At 40.5% G+C, this 23,660-nt stretch overlaps 1 protein-coding gene across 3 annotated transcripts in view; it reads left to right on the top strand.

Annotated features, from left to right (window-relative positions):
- Positions 1 to 379: 379 nt before the first annotated feature.
- The window catches only part of LOC127575962 (phospholipid scramblase 1-like), a 49,345-nt gene continuing 26,064 nt past the window's right edge, over positions 380 to 23,660 (top strand). The window contains exons 1-4 of one of the 3 annotated variants that reach the window (XM_052026250.1): positions 419 to 476; positions 18,741 to 18,781; positions 19,472 to 19,514; positions 21,652 to 21,771. In XM_052026250.1, the coding sequence (XP_051882210.1) occupies positions 18,779 to 18,781; positions 19,472 to 19,514; positions 21,652 to 21,771 (166 nt within the window). In that variant the 5' untranslated portion in view covers positions 419 to 476; positions 18,741 to 18,778. Of the gene's footprint in view, positions 477 to 768; positions 780 to 18,740; positions 18,782 to 19,471; positions 19,515 to 21,651; positions 21,772 to 23,660 lie in introns of those variants that run through there. The other 2 variants (XM_052026252.1, XM_052026253.1) reach the window with 2 other exon arrangements.

Below are 23,660 nucleotides of genomic sequence, written 5' to 3'. Positions count from 1 at the left end.
ATTATGTCTTCTTGCTGGATACACCTCTCGAATTTCACATTCGTAACTGGCCCTTTCCTCAACACACACAAACTATAGCTGCATAGCAAGCTGCATAGCTGGCAATCTGCTATTTTGTTTATGTAGTTGCCAAACCCGTTAGATCAAATTTAAACGCCTTGTAGGAAAACTCAATTTATTATTGGAATTCTCTTTTCACACCCTTTTACGTGCATTTCAAACGCCTATTTTTTAAGGAAAGTAAATATGCATAAAATAAATACAATAAAAAGATACAAATCCTTCATAGCCTTTTCTGGTTTAATGGTAATATAAGTCGCACACGTGGTTAAATCTCCTCCTCTTACGTAGGGGACCAAAGATAGATGCGGTTGACGTCAGACGCCAAGGAGTGTTTCTGTAATGTAGTGGGTGCTGTCTGCTCTGTTCCAAAGGGCTCCAAGGGGAAATGCAGACAGTGTGAACCTGCTGGTTGGGTGCGTTTTTATTCTGTTGTTTATATTTATTCTGCTGCGGAAGTTGGAGATATTTCTTGTTCCTGGTTATGGATTTCATTTGGGTGTTTGGTGGTAACCAAGCCATTTATAGTCTAGAGAAACAGTTGTTTTCTCAAAACGTATCTACAAAAATGCTATCACTCCCCTCTAGTACCTTTCTATCAGCTGGCTTTATTGAGCTTGTTTTCTTATATTGCCTGTTCCTTTTCCAGAATGTACTGTTTCTCGTGTTAACTGTGAGGCAGCTTTTGACCCTGGGCTTTTAGACAAAAGGAGAGTACGGTAAGAAGCGAATTACAGTGGACTTTGAAGGTCTACGCAGTGCACGATGAATATAAGTTAATTGCTTGTATTTTTGTGTGCTGCATGACTAGTTCTCGAGAAAATGTTTAGGAAGCCATGCATAATGCTTAAAGGGTGTCAGTTTCCGCAATCTCCTGCGGGTGAATGCAGAGCTTCTGGGTGTTAGTTTCCGTCTGTGTAGGTTAGGAGTTTCTGGAGTTTATCTTTTGTACCATATTTCTAAATTCGCGGTCGATTGGTGACGTCATCTGTATGTAACGAGATGCACCTTACCTGGTCTCTTTGAATTGTAGATGAACAGGTAGCACTCAATTGTGGGGAGGTGGGAAATCGGAAGTTCTTTACACCAGTTTGGTATTGGAAATAAACACCATAACAGTACAGAAACAGTTATTGGTGCGTATAAACAACTTTATTAAGAAAGAATTAAGCTGCAGCCGGTGTTTGCCCGTTTCTAAAAGTTTTGGGTGACCGCGTAGCAGTGAATGTAATGTGAATACTCATAACTTGGCAATTTAAGGCGTGGAAGGGGGATCCTTAAGTTGCTGGCCCACTTGTCCCACTTTGCATTAGCTGAGCCAACAATTCATGGTGAGAAAATAAATCCAGTGTTTTACAGTGTATAATTTGTCCTGCTGAAGCTGGTGGGTTTTCTCCTTTTTGTTAAACAAAATTTCTATTTTAATTTGGCCTGTTTTTTTTCCTCCTTAAACTGCATTGTCTACAAAGATTAATCCTATCATTCACCCAATGTCCCAGACGTTTGTTGACCTCGTGGTTATCAACCTCCACTTCCAAGTACTAATGGTACAAGATAAGTCACTGTGTGAGAAGAGAAATCTGCTGTGGGAGGGTCTCTGCTGCAGAAAATTACAGCTTGCATTTCTCTAACAGTATGTCCCAAGGTGCTTTGTGGTGGAATGGATTCTTTCAAAGAGGTGGAGGAAACAAGAAATGGACTTGAAGCAGAGTTATAAAGAAGAGATGTTGAGAAGGAAATTTAGAACATGGAATGAGGTGGTTACCATGATAGGAAGAAGTGATGAATGGATTGAGGTCTGGGGATGCAAAGCCGGAGGTGATGACCTAATATGGTGCAAGACCACCAAAGATATTTAGCACAGCTCTAGATTAGAGGACTAGGATTGGATGAGTGAGTTTATTTTCTTCTGCAGCATAAGGATGTGGGCAGCAGAGCTACACATACTGATTCAATGGATGCCAGGCTGGCTCAGAGCATTGAAATTGGGCCATGTAAATAGATGAATCTGGAATTGGCTAAAACCTGGGCAAGAGTTTCAGCAACACATTAGCTGAGGTGGGGAGATGAGCCATGTTGTGGAAGTAGATGGTGTTTTTGTGTAGTGTAGACGAGATGGGTTTGGTAGCTTCATTCTGGTTCAGTAGGAGTTTGTGTGGAGGGGGGTTAGTGAGCAGGTTTTGGCAGAGGACAAACAAAACTTGCTTTTGGATGAACATGCACAAAATGCTGGAGGAACTCAGCAGGTCTGGCAGCATCTATGGAGGGAAATGAACAGTCGATGTTTCGGGTCGAGGCCCTTCATCAGGTCCTGATGAAGGGTCTTGACCTGAAACGTCGACTGTTCATTTCTCTCTGTAGATGCTGCCTGACCTGCTGAGTTCCTCCAGCATGTTGTGTGTGTTGCTCCAGGTTCCAGCATCTGCAGAATCTCTTGTCTCTATCTTGCTTTTGGATGAGTACAGACTCTATTTGAGTGAGAGAATTTTAAACTTAATATGTTGGGAAGATTGGACATCAGTGTGGATCAGGAGGATGTTTATGGTAAAGTTTATTTCTGGTGGGGGGGGAACTGTATGGCACAGGGTTTATTTCCTTCTACTGGAAAAGTGGTGGCAACTATAATTAGTAATGTCTGTAATTAACTGCTGCTTATAAATCTGTACAAAACCTGCACTTTTATAAAGTATATGCTTGACCATGTTTGATTCTAAAAAGGGCCAGTAGTTTCAGATGTAATTCTATATAATCTCTAGTAATGGTCATTCAGATATAAAGAATGGATGTTTTTAAGTAATTCTTTAGCTTTCCCCCACCCTTTAGTTTCTATAAATATATTTCAAACTGCAAAAATATCAGTTGGTTGGGTAAACTTGAAATCCATATGGTGTGATCCATTGGAACAGATGTGAGTACAAGTGATGCCATATTGCAATTCCAAGAGGTCTATTCCTTTAGATGTAGGAATGGGGCATAAAGTACAAAGATGTTCTTAATTAGACAAACACTGGGGGGAGTGGAAAAGGTTATTGGAAAAATGGTAAATAGATCTATGTCAGAAGGAAACTGCTGTTTTGCTTTTGTTTCTTTTTTTTCTCTTATTGAATTTTCAACTTTTTTGGGAAAGGAATTAAACAAAAGTTTTTAAAAAAAAACCTGCCGGAGAAACTCTGTAGAATCCCTCCTCCAATCTGCCTATCAGCCCTCCTCACCTGAGTCTGCTTATTGCTTGCTAGCTCTGCTCCACCCATTCCCCTCTTTTTTTTTTACTGGCTGTCTCCCCTCTACTTTTCAGTCCAGATGAAGGGTCTTGATCTGAAATGTCAGCTGTCCATTTCCCACTATAGATGCTGCCTGACCCACTGATTTCCTCCAGCAGTTGTTTTTTTTTACTCCCAATGCCAACATCTGCAGTCTCTTGTCTCTGAATTGAATAACTACTTTGTCTTCATGGAAGAGTTACAACAAGAAATGACTAGAAATATCAGAGAATGAATAGTTCAGCAAGAATAAAGAAGTGAAGGAAATCGGTACCTTATTTGTGCAGCTGGTAAGAATGAAAGCCAATGAATTGAATCAGTTTCAGAAATGTTGCTTATAGAGATACTGAATGCTCTGGTTGTCATCTTCCCAAGATGCTGTAATTGTTCCTATAGATTGGAGGGCACCACTCTTTTTGAAAAGAGGTAGGGAGAAGACTTGGAAGTTAGCTTAAAGTGGGTAGTAGGGAAAGAGCTGAAGGATATAATAACAAAACACATTGAAAAGAATGATAGCAATTAACTGAGTATGGTTTTATGAAATAAAATTCATGTTTGACTAATCTACTGGAGTTCTTTGAGGATATGATTAGTAGAATAGATAAGAGGGGAATGGTTGATTTGGTATATTTGGATTTTTTTTAAAAGGCTTTTGATAAAGTCTCTCAGGAGGTTGGTGAATGAGGTTAGAGTACATGGGGTTAATATACTGACATGGATTGAGAATTGGTTAACAGACAGAAATCAAAGAGTGGGAATGAATATCTTTTGGCCGTAACTAATGTGGTACCGCATGGATCAATGCCTGTGTCCCAGCTATTTGCAATCCATTATCAGTGATTGAATTGAGGGGATCAAATGTCACCTTTTCAAGTTTCCAGGGATGGCAGTTTATAGTATGAGGAGAGATTGAATAGACCAGGTCTGTACTCTTGAGATTAGAAGAATGAGTGGAGATCTGATTGAAACTTCCATAAATTTCTTGCTGTGCATTTGACAGGCTGTATGTAAGGAGGATGTTTCTCTTGGCTGATAATTATAGAACTAGGTGTTGATCTCAAAATAATCTGTACACAGGAAAGAGAATCCTTCCAATTCTCTTCCATGGAGGGTGCAGTCATGAGTTCATTTTGAATACAGATTTCTGGAGATTAAGTGTACTGGAGGATGTAGGAATAGTGCAAGAAAGTATCTGAGCTTTCACCTCTGCCATGATCTTGATGAATGGTGGGGTAGGCTCAAAAGGCCAGTCAGCCTAATCCTGTTCTTGTGTCCACTGAAACCTTAAGCTCTTATGGTAAAGTACATAAATGCACAGAAACTGTTCCTGTGGCTGAAGAGTCTGGAACTAAGAACACAAGCTCAGAATAATGGTTTGGGCAGTGAGGAAAGGTGCCAGGAAATGCTTCCCATTCAGCCTGTGAACCTTTGGAACTCTGTACCCCACTTCTGCCATTGAGAACATTCCAATTGGATCAATAGATACCTGGGTGTTAATGGAAGGAAGGGATTGGAGAATAGTGGAAAAGATTAATGTCACATGCATGCCAAAACATAAGTACTTTGAGGTAGTACAGAAGGAAAGGCAATAAAAATGCAGAATATAGTGTTACTGCTACCATTACAGAGAGAGTGCTGTGCAGGTAGACAAAGTGCAAGGGCCATGATGTGGTAGATTGAGAGATCAAGGGTTCAAGTTGTTCAAGAGTCTTATAACAGTGGGATAGAAGCTGTTGTTGAGCCTGACTAAGTGTTTTCAAGCTTTTGTATCTTTTGCCTAATGGAAGGGGAAAGAAGAGAGGATGACTGGGATGGGAGGGTCTTTGATTATGTTGGCTGCTTTCTCAAGGCAGCAGTAAGTGTAGACAGTCAATGGAGGAGAGGCTGGTTTTCATGATGGATTGGGCTGTTCCCAACTCTGCAATTTCTTGTGATCTTGGGCAGAGCAATTGCCTTTAGCAAGGTGGAATTAAAACAGGAAATCAACCACAATCTTCTTGAATAGTGGAGTAGATTTTGATGATTGAATGGCCTTCTACTCCCATTCCTCACATTAATTTTTGTTGACCATTTAGGTCGTGCATGCTGCTATTGGTAATACTTTAAAGGATTGGTCACTTTTAGAGTTGTTGAGAGACTGCATGGAAATGGGCCCTTTGGCTCAGAGTCCATGATGACCATTGGCCACCCATTTACAATACTCCACATTAATCCAATTATTTAAAACATTCTTGCATTCTCATTGTCAAATCAGCAGTAACCCCAACATCACATTAGTGGCAATTTACAGTGTCCAATTAACCTACCATCCTGCATGTCTTTGGGATGTGGATGAAACCCATATGGTCACAATGAGAACATGCAGACTGCAGGATTCTTTGGTGCTGTGAGGCACTAGCTGTGCCACCTGTGCCACTTTTACAAGAGCTTTCTTAAGAATTCCCAGTGTTTTGCATGGTATATTTTGCATTTCCACATCAGAAATAATCTCAATATTTGGTTGCTGTTTCTTTTCCATAAGCCAAGCCTATCTGGGGATTAAAAATGTACTTGATGTATCAGTTTTTATTTTGGTGTCCATAGGAGGGTATACATTAATATTTGTATCTTTCAAAATTTATCTATACAGGAACACCCATGCGCAATTAAATAATATCTAGGTAGTAATAGGTTTTCTTTCTTCTGTCTGTGAAAGAGCAGAGATCCATTTAAATTCTGCATTAAATCACCTGGGCTGGGATAAGAGGGGGAGTGGGGGGAGTGAGTGCAGTGGAGAGAAGACATTTTGAAAACTGCATTGGTGAGCTTGTGCTGCTTGTGGGCTTTGAGATTTAGTTCACAGAAGCCTGCAAAATTATTGAATGATGGGATAATTTTTCTTTTTCCTCAGTTGCTTGGTAGATTTGGACTTTGGGATGTATTCTAGACAATGGGCCAGGTGGTTAAGAGCAGCACTCTCAGATTCTTGCACTGAAGATCATGTGCCTGATCTTTGAAGAAGTGAATAGAGGATTTGGCCATTTATGAAGTTTATATTTGACCAAAGTGTTTTGTTATGTGGCTCAAAGTTCTTGAGTATTGCTGTGACATTTCAAAGGGGGGGGGCACACTTAAATAGAAAGTAAATATTCCCTATCTTGATTGTATAGTCAATTTCATGACTAGAAATAACCACTTCCTATTTAGTTATTATGTCTTTCAGTTTTGCAAACAGCACATTGTTCTCAAAGGGGTTTGCAGTTATTTATTAAACTTTGGTTTGTGCCCATTGTGCACCAGTAGCCATGTAAAGATCAAAAGCAGATCAGTTAACAATTCTTTCATTCAGAATTGAACAATTAAAAGGGCAGTGTCAAGGACTGGTGGGGGAAGGGAAAAACAAGATGGATGGGAAAAAAATACATCTTTGGCCACTACGTGGGTAAACATGTTGTGTGGTGCGATCTGCCATCACAGATATACTGGAAAGCTACTTGGGTGATTCCTGCACTCCACCTCAAGACTGCAGCAGAGACCTCATTCTGTTCTAGGGTTTTTACTGAACCAGAGGTTTCCCTTCATTCAAGAGTCTTAAAGGCAAAACAAAACAGCCCTGCTGATTGCTGGAATTGGAGGTTGCTCACTTGGAGGGAGTAGAAAAGCCTTGTTTTGAACTCCACAGGAGCTTGGCCACAAGATAAAGGACTGGTGTCTGGGGAAAATAGGTCAGTGGTTTGATCACTGAGCACATATACTCTTACAGCACAGTAATGGCTCTTTTGGCTGCCATGTCTATGCTGAAAACTACCCATCCACACATTTACCAGCACTTGTCCTACAGAAGACTACACCATGATGATTCAAGTTCTCTGCTGAGTTGCCAGTCTTCTGACTTGAAACACAATTGCTACTTATAACTGCTGGCTGGGTAATCTGGGTCATAATGGATGACACTAAAATAGGTGGTATCATTGGCAGTGAAGATGCTTATTAGGATTTACAGGGGGATCTTGATCAGCTAGGTAAGTGGGCTGAGGAATGACAAATGGAGCTTAATTCAGATGAGTGCAAGGTGTTGCACTTTAGGAAGACAAATGAGGGTAGGACTTTGGTAGGGCCCTGGGGAGTGTTAAGAACAGAGGGACCGAGGAGTACAAATACATGGTTCCCTGAAAGTGACATTGAAGGGAGACGGTGGTGAAGAAAGCTTTTGGCACAATGGCTTTCATCAGTCAGGTCAGTGAATATAGAAGTTGGAATGTTATCTTGTAGTTGGACAAGATGTTGGTGAGGCTGCATTTGGAATATTGTGTTCAGTTTTAGTTGCCCTTGTTAGATCTGAAGATGTTAACCAGAAAGTTCTTTGGAAGTCAAGAGTGAGGCACTAATCTTATGGACACTACCATGTTTTTATTAGATGTTCATCAGAGTACAGGTCCAGCAGGGAATAACAAATAAAACTAATGAAGAACTTGTGCTCTCCCCTTGTACTGCAAACCAGTCTGAAAATGTTTACAAACTGGTGGTCTTAAAGTGTAAAGAAAACTAAAGCTTCAAGGAAAACAACAATCTGGACCCTAGTTGAAGGGGCAACACTCAATGTGATGGATGCTGCCACCTTGAGGCACTCTTGAAGATGCCCTTGATGGTGGGGAGGGTTGTGCCCATGATGGAGCTGGCTGAGTCTATAACCCTCTGCAGCCTCATGCAATCCTATGCATTTGAGCCTCCATACAGGTGGTGATGCAACCAGTCAGAATGCTCTCCACCATACATCTATAGAAATTTATAAGAGTCTTTGAAATACTGAATCTCCTCAAACTCCAAATACAGCAGAGCCACTGGCTTGCCTTCTTCGTGATGGCATCAATGTGTTGGGCCCAGGAGAGATTCTCAGATGTTGATGCCCAGGAACTTGAAGCTGCTCACCCTTTCCACTGCTGACCCCTCAGTGAGGACCAGTGTGTTCTCCCAACTTCCCCTTCCTGAAGTCCACAATCAATTTCTTGGTCTCACTGACATTGAGTCCAATGTTTGTTGTTGCAACACCACTCAACCAAACTACCTCACTCCTGCACACCTTTGTCACCATCTGAGATTTTACCAACAGTGGAGTCATCTGCATATTTATAGATGATGTTTGAGCTGTCCTTAGCCCCCTGCTCTACTCTCTACACAACTGTGTGGCTAAGCACCCATCCTTGAGGTGCACCTGTGATTGTCAGCAAAGAGGAGATGTTACCGATCTGCACTGACTGTGGTCTCCTGATAAGTCAAGGATCCAGTCACAGAGGGATCAATGTAATTAGGAAATTTGTTACCGATTCTGAGCTTAGCTAAAACTACACTGTTCTAATGCAGGCTAATTAAAGTGTTACACCTCTGAACAAGTGGTCACACCACATTGAAAAATAAAATTCAATGCATCTACATTTGGAACCTCCTGAATGTGACAATACTGTTGCAGATAGGTCAGTAATGTAGGCTGCAGATTATGTTGATCTACCATCTCAATGTCTTTAAATATGCTAACTCAGTGTAGTAGCTAGAGTTGTATCATTGAAAAGCTGTGCTCATCTTTTCTGTAGAAACATCCATCTTTATTCTGCAAATCAAAACAGTGCAGCTTGTGCTGTGCTATACTTTGTTCTTACCTCCCCTTACCCAAATTAAATAAGTCATGCCTTCTTTGGTAGAACTGACCCTACAATGTAAACTGCAAGGAGGGAGGGGGATAGAGGGGCCTTCCAAAAAATTGCTTATGGAGACGAGACTCCAGATGCTGGGATCTGGAGCAACAAACAATCTGCTGGAAGAACTCCTGAGTGTGCAGTTCTCACACTGGCCTCACCAACCAACTTAATGACAAAACTGCAGTAGAAGCAAGACATCTTAAACACAGACCAAGTACCCCAATAGGAGATGGGCTTGGTTATCTCCAAACCCTCAGAGCAGGTGTGGGAGATAAAGTCTATGTCAATACATGCTACTGTTGTAGCTAGAGAGATGCAGCTTAGCAAGAGGCCCTTTGGCCCACTGAGTCCACACCAACCTTCAACACTAATCTTGCCATAATTTTTTTTTAATATCCCCACATTTTCATCAACTCCTGCTGGCTTTTACTTCTCACCTAACCACAAAGGATCACTCACCATAGCCAATTAACCTACCAAACCATACATCTTTGGCATATGGTGGAAACCTGAGTATCTGGAGGAAACCCATGCAGTCACAGGGAGAACATGCAAACTCCACACACAGTACCAAGGGTTAGGATTGAACCTGGGTCTCTGGCACTGCAAGGCTGTGCCACTATGCTGTCCATGTTGCCTTTGTTTGTTCTTCACCCACCCACCCCCCACCTCAGAGCACTGTGTGGTAGTTCTGCACTACATTCCCATGCCATACTTCTATGCAAGCATTCAGAACCAGATTATACTCTAGTTATGTTTCATTTCTATACACTTTAATCAAGATGTACAAGCAGCCCTTTAATTAAGAGTACTTTATAAGGCGGCAAGGTTTCAATAAAACTTCAAAGTCAACGATACAGAATAAAAATAGATGCTAAATACACTGCAAGTGCCTTTTCTTTATAAAAAGAAACTAATATTAGTTTGGAATGCAAAGAGTCTGCAGCACTCAATAACAATTTTTTTCTTAGCAACTTACTTGTCCAATCTACATCATGGCCAGGCATGGATTGAGGAAAAACTGGACAGCCAGATACAAAAGACTTCAGTCTCCACCGCAGTTACATTTCTCTAAGTGTACCCTTCCCACCCACCTTTTGTGCTGAACTTATACCTTGGATAAAAATGCCTCAACTTGCCCCTCAATAATTCAAACTCATTTTAGTTTTGGAAACATACTTTGGCCAATTGAGGGTATTCAAATATAAGTATAGCATAATATCCCACAGAATTCAACCTTGAGAGATGTAAGCACCTGCACCTGAGGTGAAGCAAAGGCAAAATAAACTACAGGTAGTTCGGTAAACCATCTGGTAAATTCTTCTCTGGCTTTGTAACAAAGTGAAGCCAACTTCTGATTTGACAATCACAACTGGTTAGTAAAATCAGCTCCTTACTGGTACTGTGATCTTCATGAAGTCTGAGTTTATGAACTATATTGATTCTATAACCCCCCCCCCCCCCCATAGAGCTCAGGCAAATTCTTCCAAAAAGCAGTATCCCACAATGCGCAACTGAATGCCTGCAGGTTGCATACATGTCTCCTTTAGTCATTTCCAAAATCTTCTGAATATACTGTACTAATTAACTTGTTCAAAATCGTGCACCCATCAATAAGCAGCAGCAGAAATACTCCTTAGTCTATCCCTCCCTACCATCCTCCTGACTAATGTACAGTCTCTGGAAAATAAAATTGAAGACTTCAGAGTAAGACTGCAGTTCTCCACTGTTATTCAGGTAGTGGTGTGCACTCCACCCCTGACAGACATCAACTTGGCACTGGAGAAGCCAGCACCATGATCAACTGTCATGAGAGTGTACCCTGATGCCTTCCCGACCATCAAGGGGGGCTTCAACCAGGCTAGCTTGAAGAAATCTGACCAATTACAAGCAATATGTCATCTGCAGAACTAGGAGCCAACACACTATCACTGTTACACCATCAAGAATGCTTACTGTGCCACATTTGGTGAGTCTGATCACATGGCTGTACCTCTACACATAGGCAGAGACAGGACTGCAGCACCAGTGGTGAGGACTGCAAAAGGTCTGGTCAAGGGAGCTGGAGAAGTGTTTACAGGACTGCTTTGAATCAGTGGACTGGATCATATTCAGGGATTCATCTTCTGATCTGAACGAATATGCCACGGCTGTCACTGACTTCATCAAGACCTGCATGGACGAGTGTGTGCTTTTGAGAATGTACAGAGTCTTCCCAAACCAGAAGCCCTGAATGAACCAGGAGATTCGTAGTCTGCTGAAGGCTGGATCGGTGGCATTCAAGATTGGAGATCCAGAATCCTAAAAGTCATCCAGGTATGACCTATGGAAGGCCATTGGGAGAGTGAAAAGGTAATTCCAAATGAAGTTAGAGACACAATCGAATGCACAACAGCAGGATTTGCATGCAATTACTTCCTATAAGACGAAACCCAATGCATAAATGGCAGTGATGCTTCACTCCCTGATGAGCTCACCAATGAACTCATCACTAAGGACCCTCACCATCCAGGATATGCCCTCTTCTCATTACTACCATCAGGGAGGAGGTATAGGAGCTTGTAGACCCACACTCAACAATTTAGGAACAGCTTCTTACCCTCCACCATCAGATTTCTGAAGAGTCCATGAACACTACCTCTTTATTCTATTTTTTCACTATTTATTTATTTTGTAATTTATAGTAGTTGTCTTTTTCACTGTATTGCTGCTGCAAAACAAACTTCACAACATACAAGTTGGTGGTAATAAACCCAATTCTGATTCCCTATTTTGACTGATGAAAAATATGGATTGGAGCAGTTTGCATTAAGTAATTGTACACATAACTTGTAAATTCATTTTTAAAGTAAATCTATATGATTTATCATTCATTTTTGAATAATAGTCTCATTTGGCCTGCTCTGGTTTTGATCATTTTTGTGTCGATCCCTGGATAAGTCTCAAGGAGTTCCAACTTACATCTGTCATCCAGCTTTTTGTTCTTTGTTTGCGAGATATCTTTGCTCATTCTTGCTGTTCCCTTGAGCCCTGGACTGTGTCAAAGACTGTTCCAGGATCTCATTCAATCTGAGACCATATCATGGTCCTGGTGTGCCAAACATTAAGAGCCTGGATTGTTGGACAGTTACCATCATGTTGGTAACTACGTATGTGAATCAGACAATCTAGCTCATTAATTCTGTTTCTCGATATGCAGATGCTACCAAATTTCCTGAATGCTTTTATCATTTTCTGTTGATGTTGCTATGGCTGCAAGATCATGCTAGAAGTTGTAGTGAGGGACTAGATTCCCAAGCAGTTTCACCATCTACACGAGAACTTTAATCCACGATCCAAATATTTTCGCAAGTCCTGATGGTTTGGCATCTGACTCCTTGGGTGCTTATTCCTACACTTGCTTTCAACTTAACTGGGTTTGCTGGGAAATTTTACGATTCCACTGTGTAATATCTTAAAGTTGGAGTATTAATAGGAATAACATACAATAATCTGGAAAATCTACTAATCTAGCATCACCCAAATCCTGAGTGTGCTGGGTCAATGGAATTTTTACTGTATGAGTTAAAAGCCAGACTTCAGCCATATGTGGTTGAAAAATGCTCTCAAATTTCCAGTGCAACTTCAAAGACTTTGAAAAATCTTCATTTAGAGCAAAGCAAACCCATTGCCTTGTCACTCTCCATTAACAATGAACATGATGCAGTCCATCCTTGATGCCATGTCTGCAGTATGTACCATGAATGAAGCAGGTCAAAGTTTGTTCTGTGCTGTCTAGAAAGGCAGTGATAGCTGTTCCTTGGGCTTTTAAACTTGCAAAGTTGACTTTGCATCAAGTAATGTTCTCACTGAGATTTTTTCCCTCACTTGTTCACTGTGGTTCCCTCCATAATAGCAATACTGACTGCATGGTGGCACAGCAGTTGGCACTGTTGCATCTCAACTCTAGGGAGCCAGGTTTAATCCTGACATCACCTGTGTAGTTTTTCAAGTCTTATTTGATTCTGACCCAGAACTCCAAGTGCTATAGTTTCCAATGTCCCAAAGATTTGTAGATGTATTGGCTATTGTAAATTACCCCTTGGTGTAGGTTAATGGAAAAAAGAATCAAAGGGGTATTGATGAGTATGTAGGAGGAAAGAATAAATTGCATGAACAGGAGAATGGGTCCGAGGGGATTGTTCCCCTAGGGCTGACATGGACCTGATGGGCTGAATGGTGTTATAAGATATTGGACTACCTTTGCCACAGTTATTGCAACAATTGAAGTAGGAACTCCTTATAAGAACATAAGAAATAGGAGCAGGAGTAGGCCACCTGGCCTGTCAAGCCTGCTCTGCCATTCAATAAGGTCAAGGCTGATCTGGCCATGGACTCAGATCCACCTACCTGCCTTTTCCCCATAACCCTTAATTCCCCTATGCAAAAAATCTATCTAACTGTGTCTTAAATATATTTAATGAGATAGCTTCTACTGCTTCCCTGGGTAGAGAATTCCACAGATTCACTACTCTCTGGAGGGGGGTACTACTCTTTCCGCATGGATTCCCATCCCCCTGCCATATTAGTTTAAACCCTCCCCAACAGCACTAGCAAACAATTCCCCCCAGGACATTGATCCCAGTCCTACCCATGTGTAGACCGTCAGTTTGTACTGGTCCCACCTCCCCCAGAACCAGCTCCAATACCCCAGTAATCTAAAACCCTCCCTCCTGCACCACTGCTCAAGCCATATATTCATCCTAACTATGCTACTGTTCCTACTCTGACTAGTACGTGGCACAGGTAGCAATCCTGAGATTATTACCTTTTGAAGTCCTACTTTTTAATCCATCTCCTAGCTCCCTAAATTCAGCTTGTAGGACCTCATCCCACTATTTTCCTATATTGTTGGTACCTACGTACACCACGACAACTGACTGTTCACCCTTCCCTTCCAGAATGCCCTGCAGCCACTCTGAGAAATCCCTCACCCTTGCACACAGGCAGCAACACACCAACCAGGAGTCCCATTTGTGGCCACAGAAGCTCCTATCTACTCCCCTTACCATGGAATCTCCTACCACTACAGCTCTGCCACTCTTTTTCCTGCCCTCCTGTGCAGCAGAGCCACTCACGGTGCCATAATCCTGGCTACTGCTGCCTTCCCCTGATGAGCCATCTCCCCCAACGGTATCCAAAGCAGTATATCTGATTTGGAGGGAGATGACCACAGGGGAGTCCTGCACTACCTTCCTGCTACTGCTCTGCCTGTTGGTCACTCATTCCCTATCTTTCCCTAGGGCTTTAAACTGTGGTGTGACCAACTCACTAAACATTCTATCCACAATATTCTCAGCATTGTGGATGCTCCAAAGTGAATCCATGCCCAGCTCCAGTGCTATCATGCCATCTGTCAGGAGCTGTAGCTGAAAACACTTCCTGCACACGTAGCCATCAGGAACACTGGCAGCCTCCCTGAGTTCCCACATTGTACAGGAGGAGCATGACATGGGTCTGAGCTCACCTGTCATGACTTAAAAACTTTGAGGGAAAATAAAGAGACAGAATAAATTAATAAGAACCTACCCTCACCTTACCTTAGTGTTGCTCGCCCTCCTCACTGAAGCCTGGTATTCACTCTCAAAATGGCCACTCTGCTTGACCCGATCTTTTTATTAGCTGCTGATAATTAGCTAATTAGCCAATCACCTATAAACTAACAACTAACTTCTTGCCTCCATGGTAATTAGGGCTCATCTGCAAACACTGACTTCCCACCATTCATGAGTAATCACCAATAATGGCAAACTGTTACCTCTATAATAACATATCTCGTGTGTTGTCATTCCCCCATTACTCATCATCATTGCGGTGTCCTGTTCTGCATAAAACACAAAAGAGATTGATACAAATTACCATGAGAAACAGTTTCAGTCAAAACAGCACATTTACAGTTATGAATAATTAGTCTTCTCACTTTGCTGTATTTACTTTGCACCCCCCTTTACCGGCTGGACTCATCATGGTGTTATTTAATATATTGATATGCTGCTGATTATTATTATTATTATCATGGTTCATTTGCACACTGCCTTTTTATTTTTTTTATACTTTATATTTGTGTATGTTTGTTTTATTTTATAGTTATAATTGCTCTTATTAATTTACTGTTTTGGTTTTTATTAGGCAAGGGAGTGCCATCGTAATCTCGTTGTGTTGTCGTTGCAACAGTACAATGACAAATAAAGAATAAAGAATTCTTGAATCTTGAACTTTCTCCCTCCCCCCCTTCACCACATGCATGTGCTCGTATGCATGCAGATCCGCACACAACCTGTGCCTTTGGCAGCCTCAACTACTATTACATTGAAGCTGGTGCATATTTGCTCCTTTAACAATGAAGGAGATTGTAGATGATCGTGAAGGGCAGTTGTGAACAGCTCTAAGTCTGGTCCTTCTCTCTTTGGACAGCAGTTGTCATCAGCAGCAGCAGTCTAGGCTATTTAGCTGAGTGACATAAAGGCACAGAGCGGTACAGCATGGAAACGGGCCCTTTGGTCCTCTGAGTCTGCACTGACCGTCAATCATCTGTTTACACTAATCCTATATTAATCTTTTTTATTCTCCCCACATTCTCAACTCCCCAGATTCTGTCACTCGGCTACATGCTATGGGTAACTTGCAGGAGCTAATTAAGCTGCCAGACCCACAGGTCTTTGGGATATGGGAAGACACCAGATCACCCTAAATAAGCCCACACGGTCACAGGGAGAACATACAAACTCCTTGCAGACAGCACCTAGGTTAGGATCGAACCTTGGTTTCTGAAACTGTGAAGCAGTGGCTGTACTAGCTTCCTGCTGTGCACTATTTTCCCATGGGCATTTTCAGAGTGGCAGAATTGGTGAAGCAAAGATGTCATCCAGACACAAATTTGAATTACAGTGTAGTCTTGAGTTATGGCAGTTCACGTAACAGAAATTTTCCCCTATAGAATTTACAAATCTCTACCAAAGAATTTGAGACACGGAATAAAAATTCACACTTATGGAACTTATGTGAAAAAAGTTAACATATAATATATTCAGAGAATGGAACAAGTTTACCAAGGACAACGATCACAGGCTGCCGGTTCACAGCAGGAAGCCACTTAAGGGATTTATTTTGGAGACTGACAAGGCAATCTCCATTTATTGATACTTGTACAATGACACTTGATTAAACAATGAAACATCAAATTCTATTTAATTAAACCTTCATCTTTCTCTTCTGCCTACAATACAATCAGAATTCCCATGCCTATAGACAGCCCTAAATTACAAAAATTTGGGGGAGAGGGAGAGGGGAATCTAATTTTGCTATTTATAGGGGCAAACTATGTACATATGTCAGACTTTTGAATTTAATGATATTATGGGAGCTCATTTATGTGTCATGGTGTCCGTAAGGCAGACGTTCGTAACTGGGGACAACCTGTATGGCTAAACTCTCTCCGCAGATGCTACCTGGTCTGCTTTTACTAGATTCTTCAAATTTCTTATTTATAGTACCTGAAGATTTTTTTCTTACTGATCAACGGTTCCACTTTTTATTTTTAAACAAAATGAAGATGGGATTTATTAAGGATCTAGTTGTAGTCTTTTAAAGGCGAATGGTTAACATGAGCAATTGTATCATGTTTTCTGTTAGAATGTTACTATTTTTAAAACTGATGGAGTAAAGACTCCAAACTCTGACACAAAAGCTGCCTGTCCATAACCAAATGATGTCAATCTGATCGTTTATTAGATTAATTAAATGCATTACTGTCATTTGTGAACAAGTTTCCTATTTCAGTTGTCACTTCAGCATCTTATCTATCATATTTGCAAGGCCAATTATTCCTTGTAGAATCTTTCTATTGTATACTCTGAATGTGAGTGGGCAAATTGTAATAGATGCAAATGATTGGAATGCCAATAGTGAATGCCAGGATTGCTAAGTGTTCTGAGTTGTAAAAGGTCATGGTGAGGTGTTATTTCAACTTAAAAGGGCTCCTTTGCCTAGTGCAATCCACTGCACAAAAGATGGCATGAAATGAGGAGTTAGTGGTTCTGGACTGTACCTCTGACCATGTTGTTTCCTCTTCACACCATTTCCACTGATACACTTGACCCCTTCTCCCCCCCCCCCCCCCCCATTGAAAACCCTTAATCTGAGGTGAGTGATCTACTGGCAAGGCCTTGAGAAATTCCCCTAAACACTGTGGGGACAGAAAATTATCCTCTGTTCCATATGGTAATTGTGCAAGGTAGTTGTATGTGTGTTGACCTCTATTTATGACTTCAGTGGAACTGCATTTCAGAAACGAAGTTATAACTTAGAAATGGAAATTAGTAGAGATCTCCAATTTGGATGTTAGTTTTTACTGTACACAAATGTGATATCGGTAGGAGAATAAAATTTATTGGTGAATAAAAATTTGAAAATCCACTTTATAAAGTTTTCATTTCCTAGGCAGGGAGAGTTTTGCTTGTTATGACATTGTGGTCATGACACTTTTTAAAAATGTATTTTTCACCATTTTGGTGCCTAATTTTTGCCTTTCGCAAACTACTTATTCTGAAAAGGATAAAAGGATTTGCATGTTGTTTGCATGATTGTAGATATCAGTTAGATCGAGGAATATAGGGTCAGTGCAGGAGAGTGGCAGTGAGGTAAGATCATGCCTGATCTTTTACTGAATGGCTAAGTGGATAAAGAGAATGACTGGCCTACTCCTGGTATTTCTTACATCCTTGAGTTGCCAAGTGCCACTTCGTGCTGTCCCTTTCTGGGATCCACTGGCTCACAAGTTGCTAATGCACAGAGCTTCCTTGCTGATTATTTCGATGAAAGGTTTGTGCACATTCTCTAGTGTCTGTAGGAGGTGATGGGAAGTGACTACTGTACAAGGGTTTTGAGATTAGTCATTGCAGCTAGTTCTTGTATATAAAAAAAATCATCACAATGAATGTACACTTGATAATGTAAGAAAAACCTTGAAGGATTAGAATATTGTTTTCTTTTTTTATAATGTTCAGCGTTGAAAGAACCAATTACAATTTTGAGAGACAGATTTTAAGAAGGCATTATCAGGGTGCCTTGGTTTAGATTCCTGAGGCTGCAAGAAGGGGCGGTGATGGTGGAAGTTTAACTAGATTGCAGTGAAAATCACTTATTGTCATGATAATTGACCTAAATATTAAGTGTTTTTCCCTCCACAAATGCTGCCTGAGCTGCTGGCTATCCCTAGAATTTTCTGCTTTTGTCCTTTTATCTGATTTGAATGTGCTAGAGATGATTTGAAAACTGGCACTCTGAGTGGTGGTGCGATAAACTTGTGTTTTTGTACGGCATTTGATTGAAGACTGGGTTAAAAATAAACTCCAACCCACCCCCTCCCCCCCCCCAACAATTACATAAGGCTAAGGATATTAAAGTGTTTTATATAAAAAAAACAAAAACTTGACTAGTTGCTTCAGTCTAATGTGAAATGCCAAAGCTTTTCTATGTTAGCTAGAAACAAGTTTCCTAATTTTGAATAATTCTGCAGCATTGTAATCTTGGTCTTAGACCAAACACGTGCACTTTAGAAATATTAAAATGGTCTGCATATAGTGAAAGATAAAAGTTAACAATCTTAAGGTGCTGGGTATTCTGGGGAAATAGATTTTTTTATATATGTAGCTGCTAGGCAAATACTATCAAGTCTTTTATTGAATAAACTGTTATCTTTTATTACCAGGGTCAATGTAGTCCCTTTTGAAGAAGCATGAAAAACAAATGGTATGGTTGTATAAGATTCATAAACAGTCATCATTTGCTCTTAATAATGTAAATACGTTTTTGAGGCTAAAACGTATTTAGACCTTCACAAGGTTCCCCATTTTCTTTCCTTTAGCCAGTGCTCCAGAGACTGGTAATCCCTACAACCCCCTTGCTGTTGCTTTAAGGAAGGACAGAGCCTTATAATGGACTGATGACAGTTGTGCTGCATTCCCTGTTTAGATATCAGTCCTGGCTAAGTCATTAGACCAACCTGCCTGACTCAATCACCTTCAGGTTTCTTGTATAATTCCCCATTGTTTCTTCCTTGGCATTTTTAATCTCATTTTGGTTCTTGCATTGTAGCAAAGTTTTGCTTGAGAGCAACCTTGAGATCCTGTTTGGCAGTGGAGGTCTTGTAAGTATCTTGCCCTGCTTGCTTGGTGATGTTCCATTGAGGAAAAGAGATTGGGGTCAAATAGAAGTCCTGCCCTATCTCTAGTGAGATGGATGAGAAAATCCAGGGTTGATGCTTTTAATACCAGGATGATAGATTGTGGCTTCATTCTAAATAAAAAGTTTAAATATGTTTTGGTAGATTTTGAATCTTAAAATTTGGGAAATAGAAAAACAGCTAACAAATGTTTGAAATATTTAGTCGTGTTTATCAAATTATAGTTTGCCATTTATTTTTGTCCTTGTATTTTTCAGTCACATTTTGGATTGAAAAGAGTGCATGATATGGCTGCTCAAGGTAAGTTCACTCTTCATCAATTAATATATTTATATGTAGTTCCTAAAGGAATGGAGACATTGCCTTATGGAAATAAAACAGTAATGAAAGACTTTTTATACAAAAGCTTTGCTGATGGTTCATTACATAATAACTGTAGTTTTGAAAGATGCTTTTAAACAGTAAAACAAAATACACAGTTACTTAATTTCACCTTTCGGTGAGTTGGTCACTCTGGAAAGTGTAATCGTGCAGGATGGATCCTGAGCCAACTGGGGCCATGAGTTGTGTTGAACTAATTGTTTATTAACAGTCTTGAGTAAGCTGTGTAACCTTGCCTTCCTATTTGATCAAGTGGGAGCTGTGATCAGTATTGTGCTGCTATCTACAGGAAAACCAATCCAGAGATGACTGTTGAAGATTGCTGTCAGGCTATCAGCTCACTTCAAATAGAAATGGTGTGGGGCTGGGGTTGGTGGTGGGGTGTTCAGGACTGGTGAATGAAAGTGCATCTTTTCGGAAAATCTCAGGGTATGCATTTTCACTTGTTGAGGTGTCAACGTCATATGCAAACTTGGGCTCCAGACCTCAAAGGTACTGCTGAGAAGTGGAGAATGGAGCCGAGCATACAAATTGGGAGCAAGAGTAAGCCACTTGCCCCCTTGAGCCTGATCTGCCATTTAATGGTGGATCTGATTGTAACCTCAAATCTGCATTTTTGGCTCTGAGGGAAATTTTTGCCTCATTTGTCTTTAAATGCTTGAGCTTTTTAAAGTGTAACCCCAACGTCATCTATATCTGTCCACAAGAGGATTCATCCTCTCCACATTCACCTATCAGACTCCCCTGGATCTTGTATATTTCAATTAACTCGCTCCTCACTTTTCTAATCTCAAGAGGAGAGAATTACAAACTATAATCACAAACTTGGTTATGTTTAATGTATATACCTGTAGTTGCAAGAAGATACTAAAGATAGAAGATGAAAAAATAAAATTTCTCAAACTGCATGTGTCCACGTCCTATGTAAGTGTGTGGCTATATTCACAAGCTGCTGCTGGAAATGAGTAGTGGAATTGTCATGAGATTACTCTCAGTAACAGCCCTACAGATGGAAGCTGATACAACAAACCTTTTTTTCATATCTCTGTAAAACCTCCCAATTGGTTGGGTTTTGACATGCGGATAAGTAAACATGGAATAATAGAATTATTATTGCACATAATAAGGTCATGCCAGCTTCCTTTAGAGCACATCTTTGTCCTACTTCCCCCTCTATCCAACTCCCCTTTTTGAAAGCCTGGATTGATTCCATTTCCACCACCTTTGCAGTCAGTGAGTTCCAGACCTGTTTTCATGTAAGAAGGTTTTCTTCACATTCCTTCTGCTTCTTTTAGCCATCACTCAAATTCATGCCTTCTGGTCCTTGATGATCTAATAGAACAGCTTCTTTCAATTTATTGTACCTAAACCCATCATGATCTTATCCCTCTTCTAGGGTGGGGAAGTTATTGTGATTTTCTGATGAAGTGAAAGGCAACAGGGAAAGAAGAGATCAGTATTAATTTTTTGAAACTTTTTTTTGCTTGTGAAGTCAGGAACAGCAGGTCATCTTCTTCAATGTTCATGGAAACATTGGTCACATCTGCACCAAGTTCCTGCACTCCTTCCAGGTCTTCCACATTTGTGACTTCCTGAAATTACTTCTCCTTATCTGACTGCTAATGGCTGTTCTGTCAGACCTGATCGGTGCTCCTCCATGTCTTTTTCATACAGAGAAGTGAGCAGGGTGTGCAGATGTGGAACTGTCGTTGTGCTGCTTCAGAATTAGCCCTTGCTGCAAACCCACTGACCTGACTTCTATTTAAGTTATTAAATTTAGCAATTTGACTATTTATTTCAAAACGCTACCTTTGAACTAGTATGTTGTTGCAGTAATGATAATTGATTCTGGATGTTTTAATATCTTTCTGCATGCGTCTTGCAAATTAGAACTATTCCATTGTTAATTCTGGTAGATTAACTCTTAATAAGGTAATGTTACTTTGGTCATAAGCTATCCTTTTCCAGAGCTGTTAAGTTATTTGAATACTAATCTAAAGTTAGTGTCCACCAGGTTTAGTTTTTAAACCACCTAATGCAATTTTTTCCTCCCAAGGTCCTCATTCGTATCCTGCTTATGAGCCCAGTGCTCCTCCATATCCGCCAGTCCAATCTCCGCAGGGTCCTTACCCACCACCTACATATCATTATGGTGCTCCTCCACCTGTCTCTGTTGGTAACTAATTTTATTTAACTTGTACCAGTGAATTGACATTCATAGATGGGGAAGGCTATATTAATTTGTTTTGAACTGTATCATTTTGTGCTGGTTAAGCATGGGCCAGTGTAAAAGTACAAATAACTTGTAATAACATTTGTATTTTTCTCATTCCAAGTGCTTCACGGGTGGTAAATTAATTGGGGCTGCTGTTGTGCAGACAAGTATAGCAGCTAACTTTTCTACAGGAAGATTCTAAGATAACTGTATGATAAATGACCAGTTGGTTAATGAATTAAATATTGGTCTTGGAAGCTCTACTTGGAACCGTGCAGTTCTGCATTGGTTAGACATATTTAGAGTAAGATCCACGCCCCTTTACTTTGCAGTTATGTCCCCTTGTTCATGACTTTCCCACTGGTGGAAACATTATAACATCTATGCTGTCAAACTCGTATGTTTGAAATAGGTCACTCTTTGTTCTACTAAGCTACAAGGAATACAGACCCCAGCTCTTTTCCCTCTTTTGAAGGGACAACCTTCTCTCAGGATTTAGTGTAGTGAATCTCTTTTGAACTGCCTCCAATGCTACTGTATCCTTTTTAGGTAAGGAGACCAAAGCTGGGTTGTACAATCAAAATTCAAATGCACAGCCGTATAGACTTCGCTGAATTGTCAAATTTTAACAAATGGGCTAGGTACAGCTGAATCGTACTGTTTAACTTCATTTTAGAGAAAAAGAGTAGAGGATCCCTGGGTTTTAACTTCACTCTTAGACTTCCTTTATATAGTGTATTGAGGTAGGAACTAGGTGCTTCTCTGATGATTAGGAGAGTAAGAAGGAAAGTCTTGCCTCCTGTTGAACGTGCGTGCTGAAACTTTCTGCCTCACCTGGGATTCTTCCCATCCTTAATCCTCTCAACTATCCTGCCGACTACGCCAAGTTGTTAGATGTTGATGCCATCCAGAAGGTTCTTTGGAAGTCAAGAATGAGGCATCAATCTTATGGACACTGCCATTTTTTATTAGATGTTCATCAGAGTACAGGTCAGGCAGTGTCAGCATGTAATAGCAGGGAACAGCAAGTAAAATGAAGTAACAATGAACTTGTCCTCATGCTCTCCCCTTGTACTGCAAACCAGTCTGAAAATGTTTACAGACAAACAGGTGGTCATATAAGCAAATGTAAAGAAAGCTAACAGTGGGGGGAAAAAAACTCAAGAAAACAATCTCACCCCTAATCCAACAGCTATTGGAGTACGGCACCAATAAAGGACAAGCTTGGGACTGACATTTTGGAAACCATTCATATTAAAACTGATTAGAACGTGAAATGAATTTCCAGACAGGTTTTAAAAGTCTAAACTTAGGTTAGGAATTAATGAAGGAAACTTGTATGCTTCCAGATGAATGTATTGCAATGGCCCTAGCAACCTTGCTTATCTTTAAATATCATAGCCAGTATTCCTGGTAGATAATTCCAGACTTGTGGATAATGGAGATATCAGCCTTAAACCTGCTCAGTATTCCAGTATCTTTTGGGCAATGCGGTGAAGTCTACCAATTTGAGCACATACAAAACTGATAAGAGAAGATCCACCTATCCATTCAATTTGTCCTATTTTTCATTTTGCAATCAACTATGCTGTTATTTTTGGTCGGACAATGAGGTTATATCAAAGATGCTGCAAGGTCTTTATAAAATTGCACAATTAGTAATCCTATTGAATCAGGATTCTTCAGTACCACGGAGAAGCTGTATTTGCTTCTGGGAGTGTCTCCTTGAAATTGTTATCTCTTTTGATTTGTGTGCTTGGAAATTCAACCCAGTTAGTAGTATTAACATGCTAAAAAGTAGCAGCGTTGCAGTCTACTCTTTTTGCAAAATTCTGTTAATAATCCAATCT

This window comes from Pristis pectinata, chromosome 11 (genome assembly GCF_009764475.1).
Source record: "Pristis pectinata isolate sPriPec2 chromosome 11, sPriPec2.1.pri, whole genome shotgun sequence".
In the NCBI taxonomy this organism is placed as follows: domain Eukaryota; kingdom Metazoa; phylum Chordata; class Chondrichthyes; order Rhinopristiformes; family Pristidae; genus Pristis; species Pristis pectinata.
The sequence above is the reverse complement of the archived record's forward strand: the minus strand, read 5'-3'. Positions and strand labels throughout refer to the sequence as shown.